We start from the raw sequence: 24,882 nt of genomic DNA, 5'->3' as shown, positions 1-24,882 counted from the left end.
CATAATTCACACATCCTGAACACACCTAGATCAGGCTGGTATTAAAAAATGAAGATGCTCAGAGGCAAATCATACTCTAATCCCAATTTCCCTGCATTAAGATTTTTAAAAAGAGCTACAGAGCTATTGCAATCAGCTACTTGCATGTGGGTGGAAAAGAAAACACAGACATTTATGGGGAGCAAAATCCTCTCTAGAAATACTTCCTAAAACTTACTTTAAAAAGACTCTTGAATGAATATTAAAATTGATCATATTTTAGGTGATTTATTTTAAGCATACCACATCTGCAACCACATTAAAAGGTACCCAGAAACCAAAAGTGTATTTCAAAGAATGTATTCCATATACATCAGACCAGAGTCTATAACAGTGTCTAAAAATCAGACCTTATGGATATTTTTAAAAAGAATGTTCATTTCTCCAGAGACGGATCATCCACGTCATCGTCATTCTCGTTTCGCATCACCAATGACTCCCCAAACATCAAAGACAAATTCATCTGGGAACGCAAAGTCTCCAAGAGTTTCGTCAAATGCCTCAGCAAATTCATCTGGATTACCTTTGTCCTTTCCAGCTTCAAACATTGTGGTAGCTATCAAAAACAATTTTTAAAAATTAATGATACATGACACAGACCTGTACCCCTGGGGGGAAAAAAAAAATATATATATATATATGTTTATAAAAAATAAAATTATAAAAAAAAAATTAATGATACATGAGACAACATCAGAGAACTGAGAAAAATGGCACCAGAAAAATTACTTTCTCAGTGTAACATGCGTAGATCTATTTCTAGCACAAGTTATAACAGTAACATACTAACAACATACTAACAGTAACATACTAATATACTAACATCTGTCAGGGTAGCATTTAAACAGTCTGTCCACTGTACCCAGATTGGTCACCCCTGGCCTCTCCTCCACCTTGAAGCCCACCAGTCAAGAACTACTGGTATTCCACCAAAAAGGAAACCCTGTGGCTAACCCTGCCAGGAAAGTCAGGGTACATCACCCCTCTTCCATCTGCCCACAGTCACTAGCTCTCTCTGCCCCCTCTACCAGTACCCCACTGCCAACTATAATGGAACCTAGTACTCCCTGTTCCTCCAAAGAACAAAGACGAAGGATAACAGTTCGCAATGGGAAAACCAAGCTAGGGTGAAGAAGAAGGTATTGGTCTACTAATGGAATCAAGGTAACTTTTCCTGAGCCCCTTTCTAGTTTGAGATAGAAAGTGAATGTGGCATCTGTGTTCTGTTTTTCTAGTAAATTGCCTATGCCCGGTTCTTAATCTGGGGAACCAGCATCTTCAAGAGTACACATTCTCACAGGACCTGCTCCAACTGGCTGGGAGCCCATGAGGCTGAGCTGTTTTTTCTCAGCCCCTTATAAGCACCAGCAACTGGAAAGAGACAGTGTGGATGTGATTTAGGACTTGGATGAAGAAACTCCAGGTTAAAAAAAAAGAACAACAACCAAATCTCAGCATCTCTGTTCCTCCCAGGTTAAGGCTGAACAATTCAACACTTGTAAGATTTCTCTGAATGAACCAAGAGGTCTGGTCTTTCAGCTAAAATCCACTAGGGCTCTTAAGAGCATTTAAAAACTGTGCCTTGTCTCAAACAGCTCTGTACTAACACAGGCCAAAGGGAAAGGAGGAGATGTGGCCCAAAGAAATGACTGACAAATGGACAGAAGGAAGGAAGGAAGGTACGATCATGAAGAACAGGATATTTACATAGTTTCAAAGTATCTCTCCACCAAATACTTATTACGGAGAATAACTTTATAATGGAGACAATTAGCAAACACCACTTTGAGCCATCAACATGAACAATATCAGAAATAGAACAAACCAAATCCTATGCCTCCTGGCAAAATGTAATTGAAAAGAAGAGGGGATCACATTCGATATTTTTACAAGAGGTATGACATAAACATAATTCCAAAAAAAAAAAAAATCAGACAAGCCAGAATTGAGGAATATTCTATAAAATAACAACCTGTACCCTCCAAAAGCATCAAGATCATTAAAATTGAGAGTGGGAAACTGTTCCAAATTGATATAAATAATAAAAGTAACCTATGATTTTGAACATACTCTTCTGCTATAAGGGATGTTAATGTATTTAGTGAAACATAACACATGATTAATAGGGGATAGTAATTTATCAATGCTAATTTCATAATTCTTGCTTATACTGTGCTTAGCTAGGAGAATATATTTGTTCATGAGAAATATGCACTAAAGTATTTGGGGGCAATAAATATTGTTCATTTATTCCCATGTTCAAAGAGAAAAAAAGTCTTTGTGCTATATTTATAACCTTTTTCAATGTTTAAGATTGCCTTAAAAATACTTTTTTTTAAAAGATTTTATTTATTTATTTGACAGAGAGAGAGATCACAAGTAGGCAGAAAGGCAGTCAGAGAGAGAGGGGGAAGCAGGCTCCCCGCCGAACAGAGCCCAATGCAGGGCTCGATCTCAGGATGCTGAGATCATGACCTGAGCAAAGGCAGAGGCTTAACCCACTGAGCCCACCCAGGCACCCTGCCTTAAAAATACTTTTAAAAAGCAGTTATGAGTGAGGACGAATTGATTCCTTCTCATCATTATCCCTCTCTCTCTCTCTCTCTTACTCTGCCTCTGGCCTCAGCCCTGACCCAAAAGCTTTTGCATTTATTTTCAGTCTAAAAACAAATACTTCAAAGAGGAAGAAGACTTCAGTTCAGCTCCAGCCAAAACGTTTGGCCAAGTTTATTGCAACTTTTATATATGTTTTATATGGCATGCCAATGCTAGCCAGGATATAGTGAAGCAAACATTCAGATACATACAGGCTTGATTCGTAAACTTAGCTTGTGAAAAACAATTTGACAACAAGTACAATTAAAATCCTCAAAAATGTTCACATCCTAGGGGCACCTGGGTGGCTCAATTGGTTCAGCATCTGACTCTTGATTTCGGCTCAGGTCATGATCTCAGGGTCATGGCATCAAGTCCCTGAGACAGGCTCCATGCTCAGAGGGGGGTCTGCTTGAGATGCTTTCTCTCTCTCCCTCTGTCCCTCCCCACCCTATACTTGTTCTCTAAAATAATAAATAAATAGGGGCACCTGGGTGGCTCAGTCAGTTAAGCATCTGCCTTCAGCTTAGGTCATGATCTCAGGGTCCTGAGATCAAGCCCCACATCAGGCTCCCTGCTCAGTGGGAAGTCTGCTTCTCCCTCTCCCTCTGTCCCTGCTTGTGTGCTCTCAAATAAATATCTTAAAATTAAAAAAAAAAAAAAAAGAAGAAGAAGAAGAAGAAGAAACAACTCCCAACTCATCTTGAATAGCCTACTCAGTCTTTCATGCCCATCGGAACAAGTTCAATGTGTTATGAACTGAACGCGCTGGAAGATGCACAGGAGGCTGCTTTGTAATTATCTTTAAATAATTTTTGCTCTGACACAGTTAACGTATATTGGAGAAAGCAAAACCCAGAGGTCTGGTCCTGTAGCCAGGCTGTGGAAGAAGAGTAACCAAAACTTAAAGGTAAGTATTGCAAAAGCAGAACTCAAGTTCAGAATTTTGCTAAGTCTACCATTTTAAATATTTCCCATAGTCTCCACAGATAGCACTTATTGAGACAGTTACCTAAAGATTATACTAACATGTGGGTGATATACAGTCTAGCAGAGGAAGAAATAAGATGCACACAGAAGGTAAGAAAATCTACAGACTGTTCAGAAGCAAAAACTAACAGTGCAGAGGAATGATGCTCTTAAATGCTGGGGGGACACAAGGACCACAATCATATGTTCACTGATGGGCAATGAGTCAGCCAATCTCTCTCTCACACACATACACATACCTACTTGACTGTAAGAAATAACTTGGTACATGGCTGTTTGGTACCTCGGGAAGCTCAGCAGCATTGTCTAGTGCACTGAGCCCAGGAATGATATATTCTGGACCTTGCCTACTCTGACTTGCAATCTCTGGCTTGGGTTCCTTAGTTCCTCAGTTACAAAATGAGAAAAATGATGGTCTAAGAGGCCCATACCACAACCTCCAACCACAGTCCAAACTCTGTAATCTCACTCATGTGCTCATGCTGGCACAGCAGAAAAGTAAAACTTCCACATTAAACACAGTCCCAGAATTGGTCAGACCTCCAGGGATACAGTCCTACCTCTATTACCACTACCATTAGTACTAGCAATAATTATTAGAGATCAATGCTAAAAATAATAATAGCTGTACCTATTATTTATGATGTAACAGGAACTTTATACCTATTATTTAATTTAGTGTGTTGGAAACCCTGTAAGGTTTTTATTACACCTCTTTTACAAAGATGTGGAAATTAAGGTTTGAATTTAATAATGTGCCCAAAGGCTAAAGTTTCAAACTTAGGAAGTTAGGATTCATACTCCCAGTGAATTCACTATTTTTGTGCCTCTACACAGTCCGTCAATAAACATTTACCAAATATTTACTCTAGAAGTACTGTAGTAGGAGCTGAGATTAAAAGCAATACAGTATCTGCCCTCAAGGAACTAAAATATCAGTAGTTCCTTGGGACACTGTGTTACATATGTAGTTCTAACACCTTAATGAGGTGTTAGAGCAAGTAAAAGTAACAAAATACCAATTAGGCAGCTTCATTAAGGTGTTAGAAATACATATGTAACAAAGTGTCCCATAAATCTTTTAAAATACAGTAATTTGCTATATGAATTTTCAAAGAAATTAAGAATGGAGCATGCATTAAAACACGCACAAATTTTTCCTAATGAATAAAGTATAGGGGCGCCTGGGTGGCTCAGCGGATTAAAGTCTCTGCCTTCGGCTCAGGTCATGATCTCAGGGTCCTGGGATCCAGCCCCACATCGGGCTCTCTGCTCAGCAGTGAGCCTGCCTCCCCCCGCCCCCCGCCTACCTCTCTGACTACTTGTGATCTCTGTCAAATAAATAAATAAAACCTTTTTTAAAAAATAAAGTATAAACACATATTTTGAAAATTCTTAAAGGAGAAGTAAACTGGTATAATTTTATCTTTTTTTTATTAAAACTGTATCTTTAAGAGAAAAGCAAAATGAAGCTTTTAGCAAAAAAAAGCACTTTTTATTAAGTCATATCACATTAATATGACAACTACTAAAATACTTTTCACCTATAATGGATCTGCAATACACTGTAATAATATTTAAAACCTAAATGCAATCCAGGAAAAAAAAAAAAAATCCCCTGAAAGGATAGAATTGTTCTATCACATACAGCAACTAAGTGCTGACCTCTACTGGCCATTTTGAAAATACCTTTGTATCGTTCCCACAACTGAACTTCCATATCATTTATTAACAACAAATTTATTTTTGTGATATAGGGCAATCTATATTTCCCACTAAGTTTTTAAATACATAAACTGAACTTTTAAACATAAGATACTACTGCAGATGAAAAATCTTGGCATAAAAAAATTCCAGAATTGAATCTCAGCTTTTAATTTGTTAGCTGACTTTGGGCAAGTAACCAAACGTCTCTGAATCTGTTTTCAAATCTATAAAATGACACATAGCAGGATTGAATAAAGATTAGTCCTAAACACTGTTAACCATTAAATCTATAGTTGTACCTCCTATGGGAGGTCTTTATGAAAAGTCTGTGGGAAATAAGTGTTAAATAAGTGTTCCATTTCAAGGAACTCAGACAGGAATCAAACATTAAAAACATAACCAATGTTGATTACGGTTTTTTGTTAGTGAAAACCTATTTCCAAAATCATTGGCTTTACCTAAGATGGATGACTTTCTACAGTATTCACTGTTTTGAATTCACAGAAGAAAGGAAATCATCCTAAGAAGAAATATAACTAACTCTATTAAAATACCATTGTATTGGGGCGCCTGGGTGGCTCAGTGGGTTAAAGCCTCTGCCTTCGGCTCAGGTCATGATCCCAGAGTCCTGGGATCGAGCCCCGCATCGGGCTCTCTGCTCAGCAGGGAGCCTGCTTCCTCCTCTCCCTCTCTCTGCCTGCCTCTCTGCCTACTTGTGATCTCTGTCTGTCAAATAAATAACTAAATAAAATCTTTAAAAAAAAAAACAAACATTGTATTTTTTAAAGGAGCTAAAAAAGATTTTATAAGAAAAAATTACTTAGAATCTATCATTCAAATTTATTTTCCACACATTTCTGACCTCTTCATAAATTAGAAATCCTAAAATTCTGACATGGCTAGGGTGAGCTCCAAACTCCTAAACTGGTATCGTCAGGACATAGTATAGTTTGATATATAATTAACACAGTTGCCTTAAATATTCATAAGAAAACTTACAGGATACAACTTTTTCATTAAGTTACCTCAATCTCCTAAAATATGTTACAGGACTCAGAATCTTCCAGAATCCATTTTTCTCCCACCATGGATAACATTCCAAGGCCACATGTTGGCACTGGGTCAGTAGAAAAGTCAGTTCACAGCCTAGCTCTACAACCAAATAAAGTCCTGTCATGTGCAGGGTTACTTCCTAAACTCATTTCAATTACTTTCCATTTTCAAGTGGTAAATACATCCCAAAGCTTTGTGAAGATAGTGTTTTGGTTTTTGTCATTTTATTGCATATTACCTTTCTCACTTTTTAATGTAAATTTATATTAACAACTCTGGAATAACATGATGTGGCTACAATTTGCCTTAAGACTTAACATTTCTGACAGTTAAGATCACAGGACAAAAACAAGCAAATATATTCATTTCTCTATTGAATCAGGATCACATTTGTGATTTCTATTTCATGCTAATCAGATCTGAATAATGACAGAAATTCCTAATTTAACAATGATTGACATTCTTCAAATAATTACTTTCCTTAAACTTTACCTCCCTAGATGACTGATCACATTGCTAATCACGTATAATGATAATGACTTTCCATGTCATTGGAGGAACTTGCTACAGATGATTAACTTTACAATGGGATTACAAGTTAATTTACAAGGAATTTGTGAGGAATGTTTAGTGCCCTGAATTTATCAAAGTGAAATAAATGGATTCTTAAAGAATTGTTCCTTAATTCACCTAGAATTACTCCACTGTCCATTGTTCTTCCATGTATACTTATACATATATATTTTTTTTTAAGATCCTATTCATTTATTTAATTGACAGAGAGAAAGCAAGAGAAGAACACAAGCAGGGGAGGTGGGAGAGGGAGAAGCAGGCTTCCTGCTGAGCAAGGAGCCTGATGGGGACATATCCCAGGACCCTGGGGTCATGACCTGAGCCGAAGGCAGACCCTTAACAACGGAGCCACCCAGCCACCCTGTTGTATACGTATATAAATTTAATAACAAAAGAACAAAATTAATTTATTTAACTATTTCAATTTTATACTTAATTAACTATAAGGCCTATACCCAAAATTAAGATCTAAAGACTATTTTAAATTCTCCCCTTTGAAAAGTGTGGTTCTCCCAGCATGGAGGTTCCTCAAAAAGTTGAAAATAGAGCTACCCTATGACCCAGCAATTGCACTACTGGGTATTTACCCTAAAGATACAAATGTAGTGATCCGAAGGGGCCCGTGCACCTGAATGTTTATAGCAGCAATGTCCACAATAGCCAAACTATGGAAAGAACCTAGATGTCCATCAACAGATGAATGGATAAAGAAGAGGTGGTGTGTGTGTATAATGGAATACTATGCAGCCATCAAAAGAAATGAAATCTTGCCATTTGCGACGATGTGGATGGAACTAGAGGGTATTATGCTTAGCGAAATAAGTCAATTGGAGAAAGACAGCTATCATATGATCTCCCTGATATGAGGAAGTGGAGATGCAACGTGGGAGGGTTGAGGAGTAGGAAAAGAATAAATGCAAGATGGGATTGGGAGGGAGACAAACCGTAAGAGACTCTTAATCTCACAAAACAAACTGAGGGTTGCCGGGGGTGGGGGCGTTAGGGAGAGGATAGTGGGGTTATGGACATTAGCGAAGGTATGTGCTATGGTGAGTGCTGTGAAGTATGTAAACCTGGTGATTCACAGACCTGTACCCCTGGGGCTAATAATACATTGTATGTTAATAAAAAAATAAATTAATTAATTTTAAAAAAAGAAAAAAGTAAAGTGTGGTTCTCCTAAATCTGAGTTCATCAAAATCTAGCACTGATATGTTAGCTTCTGAATCTTGTAATATTCAATTATACTGTTAGAAAACTTCTCAACTAAATAGAGATATATATTATTTTTCCAACCCATACTGCCTATTCTGCGTTTAAGTGACTGCCATTGATCAATCCCCTTTGCTTTCATTTGCATAATTTTCATAGGCCCACCTCACTGATGCAAATCTGTGTCTTTCACACGCAAAAGGGTTGAGGAAAAGGTTTTACAGGAAAGTTTTAAGATGCTGTCTTGCTACAGGATAATCTCAGCTTTAACTTCTTGTCTGTGTGGAGCAAGTATCTATTATATACAAATTTTATACTTTGAATCAAGGAATTAGAAAAAAGAGCATCAATATTCCTTCAATTACAGACAGCGTCTGTATATCCACCATCGAAATTTTATTTTCAAAGTTCAGAAAGGCAAGAAAAATGTAAGAACAGACTCTGTAAGAAAAAAGTAAGAATGAATGGAAGTAGAAGTGGAATAATGAGTTTCAAATATTCTACCTGAGCCAGAGTAAAATTCCTCACACCTGGTAGCAGGGAAACAGAACAGTCCCAAGTGTTCGGCGTAAAAACATGGAGGAAGTACCTGGTCCACACAAACACACTCCCCGCACACAGGGTGCATGCAGACACGAAGCCCACCACAGGGCACCGTTACTGTTTCCCCACCCAGCATCCCTCTGCCCTTCTCAAGGGCACTTTCTTCTGGCTTCTACATGGGAGGGGCCAGGACCTTTCACCAGCTCAGGCCTAGGATTTCAGTCACTCTCAGCTCCAGAAGGAAAGCATCTGACCCAGACCTAAGCATCATCCCCACCACTACCACCTCAGTGAGCCCATCAGAGCAGTCAGGGTCAATCCTCAGCATTTTGTTTGAATGACTTGGAAAAGGCCCTCCCCCTTTCCCATCACGCTTGACACTAAGGTATAGAGGATGGAACCAGTGAAGGTGCCAACGGACACTAGCGAGCCTAAAATGCAGCCTAAATGGAAAGAAGGGAAGCCACATCCTGGTGATAGCATGAGAACTCTGGATCTAGGCATTCTGGAAGCGAGGATCTACCTCTGAAGTTTTCAGGTATAAGAACCAAAACATTTCCCCTCTTTTATCCTGTAAGTCAGTTGGAATTCAGTTTGTTGTTACTATTTTATTATCTGCAGTTGATAAATCAAGACCCTGATATCCTAAGGACGACATAAGAAATACCCATCAATTCAACTTCTCAACTGCCCTGATCAGTCTCACACCAGCTGAGTCCTTTCTCTTCCTCTTTCTGATTCATTGCTCACAGGCTCTCAGTAATCTATTAAGTGCACACAATAACATATGATTTAATCAATGTAGATCTGATGTATCAAATACATTCCATATGTGTCATTTACAAAATCTATTCATACGTAACTTTTAAATCCATAAAACAAGCCTTTGAAGGAAGGCTATTATCATAGTTTATAGTTTTCAGATTAAAAACTGAAGTTTAGAAAAGTTGATTTGACTTGCAACTAGTAAAAGGGTAAGGGCCAGGTCTTTATTCATTATTCTTTTATGTTTTATATCCTTATTTTCATTACATTTTTCTCATCACTTTCCAGTATTTACCTTGAAAAGTATCATTGAGTGTAAATGCAAGCAAAACAAAGAAGCACTAAATTCAATTAAGAAATGTAGAGACTTAAAAAATAGTATCATCTTACCTAAATTGGTATCTTGAATTCCCATGTACAATTCAAGAAGATCATCAATCTTTTCAATTGCTTTTGTCTTGGTTTCAGAGGGCTTTATCAAAGAGAAGAGAAATGAGATATTTTTACATGAAATCTCTTGAATGTCAAGGCTAAAGGTAAGGGAAATCTGATGAGGAGCCAGTTCATGGTTGTATACATCAGCTCATTTGGATGGAAACAGATCTACAGTGTGCTCTGTAGCTCAATACAAATCCATACAGCAAATACTTATTTTTACTCTTACCATTAAGTGTTATGGATTCAAAGAAGAAAAGCCAGAACAGAGTCTCCAAGTCTAGAAAGGGAGACAAATCTGTGAAAATAACTATGTAATAATAAGGAAAAGTTTTTCAAGGATGTAAGAGCCATCTCAGGCAAAGTAAATTTAAATATCTTAAGAGTCACAGAAGACTTGAGAAAGGGGACTTAAAAACTCTTTTCAAAGATACACTGGTGGAAGATAAGCAGGAGAGGGCGCTGCAAATAGAAGTATACAACAGGCATGCCTGGCTGGCTCAGCCAGTGGAGCATGTGACTCTTGATAGCAGGCTTGTGAGTTCAAGCCCCACAGTGGGTACAGAGATTACTTAAAAATAAAATCTTTAGGGGCACCTGGGTGGCTCAGTCATTAAGCGTCTGTCTTCAGCTCAGGTCATGATCCCAGGATCCTGGGTTTGAGCCCCACATCTGGCTCCCTGCTCAGTGGGAAGCTTGCTTCTCCCACACCCCCTGCTTCTGTTCCCTCTCTCGCTGTGTCTCTCCCTGTCAAATTAATAAATACAATCTTTAAATAAAATAAAATAAAATCCTTAAAAAAAAAAAAAAAAGTACTGCAATTGATATGCAATGTCTATGTGAGGTCACAGAGTCTGGTAAAGAGTATAGCCAGGGGGGCACCTGGGTGGCTCAGTGGGTTAAAGCCTCTGACTTCAGCTCAGGTCATGGTCTCAGGGTCCTGGGAGCAAGCCCCACATTGGGCTCTCTGCTCAGCGGGGAGCCTGCTTCCTCCTCTCTCTCTGCCTGCCTCTCTGACTACTTGTAATCTCTATCAAATAAATAAATAAAATCTTTAAAAAAAGAGAGAGAGAGAGAGAGAGTATAGCCAGACAGGACTAGATCTTAAGGGGTCTTGTGTGCCAGGAAAAGGGCTTTGGCCTTCATCTTACAGATGAAGGGTCTCCAAAGCTTTCAATGGCTTACCCCAAGGTGACTCAAAACTTCTGAATACATACTCTTATTATTTGTTTATTTAATTTTATTGTATTGTTGAAATCACTTTTATGCCCAAGATGGATCTGCGCTGTCCAAGGTGTCATGTTATCTATCTTTTTCGTCCCTGTAAATGCTCTGCTTAATCAGAAACACAGTATAATCCAGTTGGCCAATCTATAAACACAAGCAAGCTCTGGGAGTTCTCACCCCAGACAAGACCCACTATGTGGGCCCAACCAGTCAAATATTTTCTATTTTCCTCTCACTTGTTCTTTAATCTTTATCCTATCAAAGCTTCTTGCCTTCTACCCCATTTTGCAATTCTATGAGACTGTTCACATCATGAATAAAGTTTGTTTGTATCACATAAATTGTCTTCTTTAATGTTTCTTTTTAATTTTAATAACATTCTTTTGTATTTGTTTATTTTTTAAAGTAAGCTTTATGCCCAACATGGGGCTCGAACTCACAACCCCAAGATGAAGAGCAGCATGCTCTATGGACTGAGCCAGCCGGGCACGCCTTCTTAAATTGTTTTTTAACAGTATGTATCTTTCATAAACTATACATATTACTATATGATTGTAAACATTATAAAAAGACACAAAAAATAGAAATGTTATAAGGATGAAATGATGAAACAATCATTTTGTTATTGTTAAGATTTTATTTATTTGAAAGAGAGAGAGACAGCAAGCAGAGAGGCTGAGGGGGAGGTAAAGGGACAAGCAGACTCCTCACTGAGCATGGAGCCCAACGAAGGGCTTGATCTCATGACCCTGAGATCATGACCAGAGCTGAAATCAAGAGTCAGATACTCAACCAACTGAGCCACCCAGGCATCCCAACAGCAATTTTTAAGTAATTTTTGTGTATTAATGGTACCAAAATAATTGTGTTCTTCCTAAAACTATTACTAAAGGTTTCAGTGAAAAGCACGATTGGATGCATTTTATCATTCTTTGAAAATCTTAGTTTAATGCTGGCAAAGTCTGGTTCTACATTCAGTTTAATATTTGGTTTTAAATGGCTTCCTAGCTGAAAAAGAAATTACCCAAAGATGTGAAATAATCAACTACCAGTGCAAGTGCAGAATTCAAGATTAGCTTGTAAGAAATTCATAGTACTTTTAATACTGTTAAAAATATATGTTGCTTTGTGTTCTCCAAACTTATTAGAAATATGCATTTTATTATAAATGTCAATTTTTATTTCCTTGTGGATTTTATTACAATTTTCTCATGTTCTTATTTATATGAACTAAGCCTTAAAAACAGTAACAGATACGATATACCACTCTCGCCTTCTTTATGGTATATTTTGGATGTGCTGTATAAAGCAAATTGGTTATGCAAAGAAACTTGAATGTCCACCTTTGTATCCAACCAGCCATACTGTAAGTTTTCATAACAAACATCAGTACTTTGTATACACAATCAAACATCAATACGTTACCGTTTTACCTCCTAAATAGCTCTTGATCTCATCACCTCTTCTCCACTCACATTCTGATTGCCTGGGTTCAGCTCTCATTTTTTGGCATTTGCAGAAGTTTTCTAATTTTTCTCCCTGCCTGAAATCTTCACCCCCCTCAAATCTACCCTGCTTAACAATCCATCTGCTAGAAACAAGGGATTTTTCTAAAATGTAAAACTGGACATGTTCCTCTCCTCACAATTCTTAAATGGCTCCCCCATTTCCAAGACCTTTCCCATTCTGACCCAGGTCTCTCGCCCCCCACCAGGTCCCTCCACACTCCAATCCCATGGACCCTCACAAGGTTCCCCAAGCCCATCATTGTTTCAGGCCTAGAACATTCTTCTCCCCATCTTTAACCAACTCAATCATTTCTTCAGGATGGAAATTCCCCCACCTCTCTCTCTTCCCCCATCCCTGACAGCAGCTGATCGGCCCACCTCTGTGACATTAAACCTATTCCCTGGTTTTCAAAAGTTTCTTTCAACACCTCTTTCCCCTTAAAGGAGAAACAAGGTCTTTATTTAACTTTGTATCACCAGCACCTGGACTGTGTCTGTCTCAAGAAACACCTACTGAATAAATTTATGAGGTATGCAGGTGGAATTCTTCCACAGTTTTCAGGATTTGTGCTGGGTTATAAGAGGGTGACTTGTTTCGAATCTATAAATTCTTTAGATAAGCCATTTGCAAAAAATTAACATGAGTACCAAACTAGCCTTTTCCTTTTATGACGAGCTACTTTCAATTACCCTATTTAATGAAACATGCCATGCAAATAGGAATGGAGTTTTAGATGTTTATCTTTAAATGAATCTTTCCTACCTCCTCAGATAGATCTTCAGCTTCTCTTTCTCACCCCAGCACCTTATACATAGCAGGTGCTGTACACATATCAATTATACTAACTACTCAATGACCCTCCTTCTGAAGGAACATGGAGTTTTCCCCACAGCCTCTGCCTCCTCTTTAAGTGGTTTTAAGATCTGTCGTTTGTTCCTCGCAGCCTGGAATGGGAAGCAGTGGGCATTCTCCTGGCTCCCCCCGCCAGCTCCCTCTCACTGTTCTTCCATTCTCTTCCAGATTCCTTTCTTCTACGCAGGTTTATTCATTCACGCAGCAATATGCCTCAGAGTATGCAGGACACCAGGAAAGTAGAGACTCAGACTGGCCAGATGTCCCTGTCCTGAGTGTTTCACATACCTCTTCATATTTCATTTGCAAAATGCTTCTGGTCCTCCTAGGTCTCTTCCTTGCCTCCATGTCAATCCCTTCACTTACTACCCAGTACCCAGGAACCCAACTCAGAGTCTATCTCTGGAGTCTCCCCTGCTGAAACATCCTGGTTGACTCAAACATTCAAAAGCACAACCTCAGCTTCATGGTTCCTTGAGTGTCTGTTCCAACAAGCCACCCCCATGACTGACCCTGGATATCGTCACCCAACAAGCTCTGGGATCCTGCTCTGTGAAAATGGTCTCACTGTTCACGGGTCTCACTCTTTTGTTTTGTTTTTTTTTCTTATTTTCAAAAACATTGTTTTGTTTTTCAAAAACACAGGAGAATAGGAACACACAACTAGCCAGGTCTGGCATTGTACCCTCTGCCTGCAGGAACTCCCTAGCCTCAGACACAGGCCTGACGCCCCCTCTGCCTATAGGACAGCATCATCACCACTGTCTTCACTGGCTAAGCAGACCACCACTTGCCGCCTTGAGCCCTTACCCTGTCTCCCTTAACCCCTACTGTTTTCTCCTTCTACCTTTCCTCCCTCCGTTTCTCTATTCCCCTTTTGGCATTTTTCACTCAAAAACTGACTGAGTCAATCACAAAACTCTATTATTCTCAAGTTTAAATGCATCATTTATTAATTAATTCAACAAAGGTGTGAACTCCTTTGATATGTTGGGTACTGTTCTAGGTGCTGGGGTGACAGCAGTGAACAAGATGTGAGCAAAGGAACTAAACAGACAAGAAACAAAGGTACAATGTGTCCTACTGTGCTTAATGCTTTAAAGAAAATTAACAGTAAGCAAGATTGGGCAGGGGGAAGGGTGGCAGGAATTGCTAATTATGCAAGATACTCAAAGGCCTTTTAGATAAGGTGATATGTGGACAGAAACCTGAAGAAGTCAGTAGAGCCATGTCCCAAAATGGGCAAGGCATTCAGATAGAGGGAACAGCAGTACAGAGACCCTGAGTTGTGACGCATCCAAAGTATTTAGGGACAGCAAGGAGACCCATGTGGCTGAAGCAGCGTGAGCCAAGAGGAGAGTGGTGGGAAATGAGATCAGAAAAGAAATGCAGAGTCAGACCATGTTCGTCACTCTGAGAACTTTAGCTTTTATCTTGAGTGGCATGGGAAACCACTGGAGAGTGTGGACAAAAAAGTAACCACTTGTGTTTTTTAATTCTGGCTATTGTTCTGAGCACAGAGGGAAAGAGGGAAGGGTGAATGCAGGAAGACTGAATAAAGGTGACTGCAATATTCAGGACAAGATGTAGGTGCCCTGGGCCAGAGTGATGAGGGCAGAGATAGTGAGAAGTTGCTGGATTCTGGTCTATTGTGGAGGTGGACCCACCAGGGTTTGTTAATGAAAGGGACATGGAACATGAAAGAGAAGAGTCAAAGATGACTACAAAATGTTTTACCAGAGGAGACGGGAGTCGTGAGTATCTATCACTATCAAAATCTTAACTATGACTGCTACTACAGGTGGCCAAGAGAAAGTCTCCTCAGAGCATTTTGGTTAAGTTTTTGAGCCATTCCAGATGTTTACAGATTCTACCAAACATTTTCTGCAGGTAGCTGAAGATGGCTATACATCATAATTTCTTCTCTTGTATCTATTTTCTACATTTCCTTCTTAAATGCTTTCAGTAACTTTCACATTGTTTAGGTAGGCAATGAATTAAAGACCATACTTTAATAGGGTATATGGTATTTTGTTTAACTTTGTGGCTTTACCCTTATTTCCAGCTCTAATAAACATGAACATCCACACATTTCCAAGCAGAATGGGAATTAAATAAACATAACCTACCATGTCTTCGATGGAGGCAGGACCCTTTGATCTCAGGCGAAGTGTCTCTCTTCCAGTGCCAATTTTTTCTGATGATTTTCCAGCTTTTGACCTTGGCTCTACTTCTATAAACATACAATGGAGGAAGAAAGGTATGTATACTCAGTTTCAACAGATTGCTATAAAAACAAATGTAGTTTCTATCATAAAACTATATATACAATTAGAGATCTGATAGAAGGTATGCCTTCTTATATAATTTCCTAAACAAAGTAAATTCTCCTGCCATCATTCTTATATTCCACATACAGTCTAGCTACAAAAAGAAAAGGGAACGATTTGAAGTGTACAGTTGGGAAAGACTGGAAATTATAAGGAATAGAAAGTTAGCTTTATTATAAGATTAAAGGGGTGTAAAGGAACAGGAGAACAGTGGCAAATGTTCAGCCAGACTTCCTTAAGGTCATGAAGAAGGAAAAGTCATGTCTTGATAGAAGAGAGGGATGGAGGTGCCACTGTTTGAGTACCTACCTTCTGCATGACGTTCTATATACAAAATCCCATTTAATACTCCTATCAACCCAGGAGATAAATTATAGCCCTCCTTTTACTGAAAAGGAAATTGAACTCCATAAGAAGCAGAGCAGGGATTCAAATCCAGGTCTTGTGACACCAAAGTCTGTATTCTTTTCCCAGTGACACTCCAACACTGTCCCTCTTGCAACCACAGGGGACATATTCAGAGGTGTCATACTGAGAGAAGCAGGATTCTATAGAGGCTAGGACCAAGTTAGGAAGGAATTCCCCTCAGAAGGCAGGAGAAAGAACAGGAAGCAAAATATCCATGCAAAACCACTGCTTTCCTTAGGCCTGTTGTCTTTTATTTTTCTTTTGTTTTTCCTATGCACCAAGAGTCACCTCCTTCCCCAAGACCAAGTAGTAACATAAATGAGTGAAAGGCTAGGTAGGGTGGGGCCCGAGGATAACTCCAAGGTTCACGACCTTTCTAGGCCACTCCAATCATGCACTGCCCTGGGGAAACATAGGCCCTGCGTAACTGGAGGGACATGTATTCAAAGAAACTGGATACTCAGAGTTCTCTACGAATCTCGTCATTTCTAAGTTTTGTCAAATAAGTCAAACTTTTAAAAACAACATATTGGCAAAAGTAAAAGATCTGGGGATCCAATTCTGGCCACAGGCTACCAATTTATAACTTTGCAAATATCCCCCGAGTACTGAGAATGCTATGTGGTAGCAGTTTGGGACAAGGGACAGAAATGGGGGCAGGGAGAGGCCATACGAAGAACTGTAGATAATGGAGCACCAACAAGGAACTACAGGATGCGCTGGAACATGCAAGTAGATAGTGAGACAGATGTCTCAAGACAGACATCAAGTGGACCACAGAAATGTGTTCTAACGGACTTAGAACCTAGAATAATTCCGGCCCTCAGCAAGTACTGTTTTACTACTGGGAATCTACTCCTAAGCGATTAAGGATTTTACATATTAATTGTAACCTGCATTTGGGGAAACAATCACCAAAACATAAAACAAGTCTTCTTCTGAGAATGAAATTATTAAAATTATAAGAATTTCTATACAATTCATTATAAATGTACAAAAAAATTAAAATTTTTACTATAAAAAATTAACAAAAACGCAACAAAGAAAAACCTGTGAGTAACGGCTAAGGATGCTAATGCTAATTATGGTGCTCAGACAGTCTCCAGAGACTAAAGCTTTATTGGCAAGTCCACAGCATTTGCCCTGCCAGTCATACTATGCCCTGAGGGAAGAATGAGTTAATGGAAGCAAGATGCTCTGCACAGAGTTTCCAAAAGAGTGCCCAGAGGAAAAGATGAGGTCTGTCATCAGCACTGCCCAGCAACGTATTCCCAGCTCTGAGTCCCACATAGACCTAAAGTGCTCAAGACAGTCTCAGCTTGGGGTTAAGCGTCTGCATTCTGCTCAGGTCATAGTCCCATGGTCCTGGGATCAAGTCCTGCACTGGGCTCCCTGCCTCCTGCTGCTCTTGCCTGTGCGTGCACTCACACTCTCTTTCCTTCGATTAAATAAAATCTTAAGAAAAAAAAGGCAGTTTCAGCTTAACAATACTAACCTTCAAGATAAACAACCTTACACCCCCCACTCCCTCTATGACACACACACCACCGCGGTGACTTCACCAAGCAACCTACTTAGTGTAATCCATCTTCCCATACAAATTTCCTACAGGGTAGAAAATGAACTGCTCAGCTAACACCTGTGTTTTGGTCTCCCGCTACATACACATTTCTACTTGTAAAGTATTACACTAGCATTCTGACTTAACAAGTTTCTTAGAAGTTTAGTGAGCATGATATAACCCTGGAAAATTGAACACCTCTGGAAATAGTAAAAAAATAAAAGGTTTTTGAGATTTACAAAACTAAGCACCCAGCCTCTGGAATGTGGGAACTCTATCAAAGGACTGTCATCCATACTGGAGAAGTCAGCCAACCCCCCAGATGACGGCTCTGTCTTGCCTTGCTCTTACTTGCAACACCAGTAGCTAGAAGGGAAAATGTAGAATGGAAGATTTTTTTTAATAAGCTTTATTTTTTAAGGCAATTGTAGGTTCACAGCAAAACTTAAAGACAGATTTCCCATATACCTTCTGCCCCCACATATGTACAGCGTCCCCATTATGCCCGTCCACCAGCACAGGGGTACATTTGTTACGATCAACAGGCCTACGCTGACATCGTTACCGGAAGTCTGAGGTTTACGGTAGGCTTCACTCTTGGTGCTGTACATTCTGCGGGTTTGGGAAATGTCATGACCTAGATCCACCAAGACTGTAGCATCCAGAGTCGTTTCATTGTCCTAAAAATCCTATATGCTTCGCCGATTCACCCCAGCTTTTTTTTCAGTCATTATTTGTCAAACCATCCTTCTCCATTATAGAGTAGTTATCTCAAAATCAACCACTTGGTGGCACCAAAAGTTAAATTTTAAGTTCTGTCTTGGCCCAGGCTCCAGAAACCTGGCCTTCATAGCTGAGGAAACAGAAGCCATGCTTCTCTATGATCCTATGATTTAAGGATGTAAATCAACCAGTTTATACATGAAAACAGGCTAGATGGTCCTGTTCACCCACAGGGGAAAAAAAACAAGTTCTGGGGGCGCCTGGGTGGCTCAGTGGGTTAAAGCCTCTGCCTTGGGCTCAGGTCATGATCTCAGAGTCCTGGGATTGAGCCCCACATCGGGCTCTCTGCTCAGCAGGGAGCCTGCTTTCCCCTCTCTCTCTGCCTGCCTCTCTGCCTACTTGTGATCTCTCCCTGTCAAATAAATAAATAAAACTTAAAAAAAAAAAAGAAGAAGAAGAAGTTCTGTACCTCCGTGCTGAGTGTTTCGAAGGTTGTGAACGTTTCTCTCTCATCTGGCCTACTTTTGGGGTGCTGGCCTCAGCATGTCTAACCAACCAGGCCAAGCCCTAAATCAGTCCCTTCACTTTCCATGAACAAGTTTACCTGGGGCCTCTCCCGGGGCCGAGTGAGGAGAGGGATGAAGCTCATAAGGTAGACACTAGAAACCAGCCTGCAGCCGGCTAGAGTCACTAGACCCAGGGCTCCTCACTCGGCTGAAGCACACAGACTACCCGCCTGCTGGTCACGGAGGGCACAAAACACACAGCGTGTGGGACATGGCTGCTCCCACAGCTGAAGTGGATGGCACCAAGAAGCAGTCACATTTGTTCCCCAGCCCCTTTGGTGGAGACTGTATCTGTTACTCTAATTATGCAATTTAATTTAAAAGTACAGGCCCTGATGAAAAAAATGTGAACCAAAGAGTTATTATTGCTAGGAAAAGTAGGTTAACTGCTTTGGAAAGATTCCATGAGGCCAAGATAAAAAAAAAAAAAAAAAAAAATTAGGTGTGGGCAAGACAACACTAGATTACGAAAAATACCTTTAAACACTCAGCATTTCATATAACTAGTTTTTAAAAGTGAAACAGAACCCGCAGGCTTGCATTAAGGTTATAATTATAAAACTTCACAGAACTCCAATTTGTGTTCTCCACTCCAAGAAAGGGGCTTTTATATTAAAAAAAAAAAAAAACTAAAAGAATATATAGGTTTTAAAATAAGATGTTTATACACATTTGTATCATTCTTTATTATACTCCATTTTAAGTGGCATTTTCAAGGTAAAGTGGAGAAAATGGGAAGCAGAGAAGACAGAAAGAGGTCTGTCTCTAGTCCCACCCTGACCTCTAGAGAAATAAGAGGGGCTGACAGAAACTAAAGTCCCGTTTTCAGAAGGAGCACATACAACATGGCCTAGATCCCCAACTGACCCAGGGGGACACAGTGGGGAATAATTCTGCACAGAACGAGGTCTGTTCTGGTCCCATGAGGGCCCTAGCTGGGTATGGGTAGAATACGGATCATCACTTTCATAAGCAGGGACAGAGCCAGGATTTCAACAGGAGGTGGGCACAGGCAAACTCAGCTACATCCAACACTTGCTCAGGGAACAAGATGGACTTCAGAATCCGAAAATGTGAGTTTAAAACCCAGTTCTTCTGTTTACAAACTGTGTGAACTTGAAGAAGCCCTAATCTGGAAAATAAGAAAAACACCTAAATATGGTGTCGTTTTAAACATTCGCATGGCTAATGTATAAAATGTGCTCAGGCCAGTGGTCTGGTTCGTATTATAGAATGCTTCTGCTGATACATTTCAGTCTGGAGAGGAGAAATCTACTCTTCCCGATCTCCCTCCCCATTGGAAGTATTTGCACTGGTTTTCTAAGAATGTTCAGAAAAACGTCACTTCAAATACAGAGGTCTCTTTTTTATTCTATTTAATCTTTTCCATAAAACTATCCTTCCCCCCACCTTTACACCTCACAGGAGGGTGTAAACAGCACATGCCCATCCCACGGCTCCACTCAGATTCTCCAAAGTGGCTGAGGTTAGACCCGGCCCCTCATGGCGGCACTCTGTATGGAGCCCCTCCAGCGTCCATCCCATTGGTCATTTTCTCAGTATCCATCGGTTATTTGAGGATCACTGTGGTTCAGGGGAAGCTAACTGCTCCCAGCTTCAGGGATGGAAAACCTAATGGATTCCCTTCATCACAAGTCACTATTTCAGGGGTGGGCATGTGACCAAAGTCAGGTAAGCCAGAATGAACCTGAGGACTTTTGCTAGAAGTTCTGAGACAAGCACACAGTCCCAACAGTTGCTGACCACCACCTTGGGACACAGTGTCAAATTAACCTTAAAATGATACACAGAAAAAAAAAAATGATACATGAATAATGAAGCAGATACCTCAGGCAGCAGTGCAGAAAAAAAGAGCAGGAAACTGAGTTCCGATCACATTATACAGGCCCCACAGAGTTTTGCTAATGTCAGCATCATTCATGGACAACTGATTTATAAGATTCTCTTTTCTGCACAAGCCAGCTTGGAAGGTTTTCCACTGTCTCCAGCTAAAAGCCATCTCACAATGCAGAATTCTGTCTAAGCAGTAAAGCAACTTCTAAACAAGCCTTCCAATGCTTAGACACACACAGATGGAACTGCCTGTAAACAGCCTAAGTGCTCCCTACCCTATTTCCAAACCCCAACTCACACATGCACAAACGCACACTTCTTGGCACAACTGGCTAAAATCTAGCTTGTGTCCCAGAATCTAAAATTTTAACCGTACGTCCCTCTTTCCCATGTGTCCTTCCTCTCATCAACATTTCTCAGACTCCTTTACAATAGCTGTGAGTTTTTGTTTCTTAATTCAGCTGGTAGGATGCTGGGGCAGATGAAAAAAATGAAGTAGGTGCTACATGCACAAGGCAACAGTTGTCCACTGGGTCAAAAGGGCTGGCCACCTGTGAACCAACCCCACAAAACACACACACACACACACACACACACACACACACACACACACAGAGTTGCTCTTAACTGTTCCTCTGATGAGACTGAACAGTGCATGACATTTATGGGAAATGGAATAACTGTGACCCAAATCTTGTTCCTTAGTTAGGAGGTCATTTAAGAAAAACCCAGCCTTGTTTTTAACACTCTTTGAAATTACAGGCAAAAATTAATGTGTACCTCTGGGAAGAAGGTTTGTAGCTTTAATCCAGAGAGGAATGTGTTACAAAAGAAATTACAAACCTCCTATTGGAGAATAGGAGGGCGAAAAACTTAAGTGCTGGCTAAAAGACGTTAACCCTTTTAAATTTATTTTATTCCACAGTATGATTTAATCATAAGAATTTTTTAAAAATCAAGAGTTATTGTTTACTTTTATTACTGGTTTACTACATATTTTTCTACCAGCTTTCAAAAAAAAGGTATGAAAAGTACTTATAAAAACATACTTGGGGCACCTGGGTGGTTCAGTGGGTTAAACCTCTGCCTTCAGCTCAGAGTCCTGGGATCAATCCCCGGATCGATCTGCTCAGGGGGGAGCCTGCTTTCCCCTCTCTCTCTGCCTGCCTCTCTGGCTACTTGTGATCTCTCTCTCTCTCTCTCTGCCAAATAAATAAATAAAATCTTTTTTTTTTAATCTTAATTTAAAAAATTAATACAATGGAATATTCTACCACATTTCTAACACAGAACCATTTATAATATTAAAGAAAACTGTTTAAAATGAGAATAATCAGGGCACCTGGGTGGCTTAGTGGGTTAACCACCTGCATTCATTTCAGATCATGATCCCAGGGCTCTGGGATAGAGCCCCACTTCCAGTTCTCTCTCCCTGCTCAGGGGGAGCCTGCTTCTCCCTCTCCCTCAGCCCCTTGTCCCTGCGTGAGCACGTGTGCATATGCACATGCGCACACACACACTCTCTCTCTCTCTCTCTCTCATGTGCACAGTCTCTCAAATAAATAATTTTTTTAAAATGAGAATCCTATAATTAAAAATTATAAAGCCATTAAAGTAGAATGATTCAGTTTCCCTACTTCCTAGCCAGAAATGTTATCCTCTTTTTCTAAATAATTATTTTCTGGTTATGAAAGTTAGTATGCTTATTTTATACTAAATATGAAAAAAAAAATACAAGAATCCTAAAGAAAGAAGTCAAACTCACCACCTAAACCATTAAATTTCAATATACATACACTATAATTCATTTTTCTTCTACATTTAAAGATCATTTTTAGGCGGTTCCACAATGTAATGGTGAGCATTCTGGATTCTAAGGATCATTTTTACAGAAATGGGATATTACCACCCATTATTTTTATAATCTGCCTTTTCATTTATCAATCATTTTCCATACACAAAAGGGATAATCTCCCTAACTTTTTCTGAAAACATACCCTTACCACAATTTTGAGCGCAATTTGTTCGATCCATTTTCCTGTAATTATATGACAACTCTCATTGTACAAATAGTCTGGCAGAATATGTACTATTGCTATAATTGCTGTTTTTCTAATAAGTTAGATTATATTCATTTTTTTAAGTTACATGATATTCATATTATTAAGCCATATTAAGGAAGCCACTTATATTTTAGCATCATTTTTCCCCCTTCCTCCTACACTGTTATTACTAAGTTTAAGACCAGTTGAAAACAGGGGTTGCTGGGTGGCTCAGTCTGTTGAGCAGCTGCCTTCAGCTCAGGTCATGATCCCAGGTCCTGGGATCGAGCCCTGTATCGGGCTCCCTGCTCCCTCTCCTTCTGCATGCCACTCTGTCTACTTGTGCTCTCTGTCAAATAAATAAATAAAATCTTAAAAAAAAAAAAAAAAGACCAGTTGAAGACAGTCATGTCTTCTATTCATGGTTGTTGTTAACTCCAAATGCTCCTGAAACATTATAGTTCTAAGAAACCAATCACTGTTTAGGGTTAGTGTCTGGGAAAACAGATTACAAAGTTCTTAGTATTGTGGATTATAATTTCTCTTTTCTCAATTAAAAATGTCAGCATTTAATAAATTTTCTTTTAATGACAGTTTACAACTAGAATGGAAAGAGTGCATATTTAGCCTGAGTCTTTATTCAGCTGAAAACACATTTATCAGTTACACTCCGCATTCATCTAACACATCTGCCACACCCCCCAATAAAACGGAACTTAGCTCCTCATTTATCTTCTCCCATAGTAACTTTGTGGTAAATGCCAAACCACATCTAGCTGGAGAGAAGGACAGAACAAACTACGACATAAAAAGATGATTAAATGGCATGTTCTATCCCCCCGATTTATCACTGTGAAGACTTTAAACCTTTGCCAAAAAAAAATACGTGAAAGAGAGTGCCACTGTCAGATAAAATGCAACATATCAAAAGCTGAACATCTCTCACTGACTTGCCCCCAAACAATTTCCACATCCAAACCACCTCATTTCTAATCACTCTTATTACAGGGGCTCCGAGGATGGACATCTTGGGAGTGACATTTGCTTCTCAGCACGCTCTTCTCTTCACTCTTCTCCTTTAAGCAGCATAGGTCCACCCCCTCACCGCCATTTCTGCCTTGGCAATATTACTCAAGCTTTTTTCTCTCCTTCAAATGCCTGCTGCTGCCTCTAATCCCAGCCCTTATCCCTCACTCAGGCACTGATACAGGAGCCTGCTACAGTTTCTCCTCTATAAAGTATGGTCACATTGTTTTTCTAGGCTTAATTCCCTAAAAATCTACTTCATCGTATCATTCTTCAGTTCTAATACCTAAATGACTCCCTATTGGGCTCAAAAACAAGCTCAGATTCCCCCACCGAGTTTATGGAGCTCTTCTTTAAAGAGCCCAACCACTCCATCCGCTCACCCACCTCCCTTCCAGCAACCCTCCGCCTACTGCCTATAAGGTGCCTGGGTGGCTCAGTCTTTAGGTGTCTGCCTTCAGCTCAGATCAGGAGCCGGGGGTCCTGGGATCAAGTCCCACATTGGGCTCCCTGCTCAGCGGGAAGCCTGCGTCTCCCTCTCCCACTCCCCCTGCTTGTGCTCTCTTTTTCTCTCTGTCTCTGTCAAATAAAGAAAATCTTAAAAAAAAAAAAAAAAAGTCTCCCATCATTTGTCTCCCTCTGTGTCAGGAGGGCACTTGAAGTGATGAGCATTGTGTGTGGTATGCAACTGACAAATCACTAGATTCTACCTCTGAAACTAATACTACAGTGTATATTAATTAAATTGAACTTAAATTTAAAAATTAAAGAAAAAGAACCCAGAAACTGCTTTTGCAACCTGATTTGCTCCAATTCCTACAACCTCTTCACTGTCCTGAACGCCTCCCTCAGAAAACACTCCTTGCCTATAC

At 39.8% G+C, this 24,882-nt stretch overlaps 1 protein-coding gene across 2 annotated transcripts in view; it reads right to left on the bottom strand.

Moving 5' to 3' along the window:
- Positions 1–362: 362 nt before the first annotated feature.
- The window catches only part of GIPC2 (GIPC PDZ domain containing family member 2), a 77,793-nt gene continuing 53,273 nt past the window's right edge, over positions 363–24,882 (bottom strand). For both annotated transcript variants that reach the window (XM_032870184.1, XM_032870183.1), the window contains 3 exons: positions 15,630–15,733; positions 9,868–9,949; positions 363–595 (listed from right to left, as the gene is read on the bottom strand). In XM_032870184.1, the coding sequence (XP_032726075.1) occupies positions 450–595; positions 9,868–9,949; positions 15,630–15,733 (332 nt within the window). In that variant the 3' untranslated portion in view covers positions 363–449. The remainder of the gene's footprint in view (positions 596–9,867; positions 9,950–15,629; positions 15,734–24,882) is intronic.

The sequence above is a fragment of the Lontra canadensis genome, unplaced genomic scaffold (genome assembly GCF_010015895.1).
Source record: "Lontra canadensis isolate GAN:19392208 unplaced genomic scaffold, GSC_riverotter_1.0 scaffold40, whole genome shotgun sequence".
NCBI lineage: Eukaryota > Metazoa > Chordata > Mammalia > Carnivora > Mustelidae > Lontra > Lontra canadensis.
The sequence above is the reverse complement of the archived record's forward strand: the minus strand, read 5'-3'. Positions and strand labels throughout refer to the sequence as shown.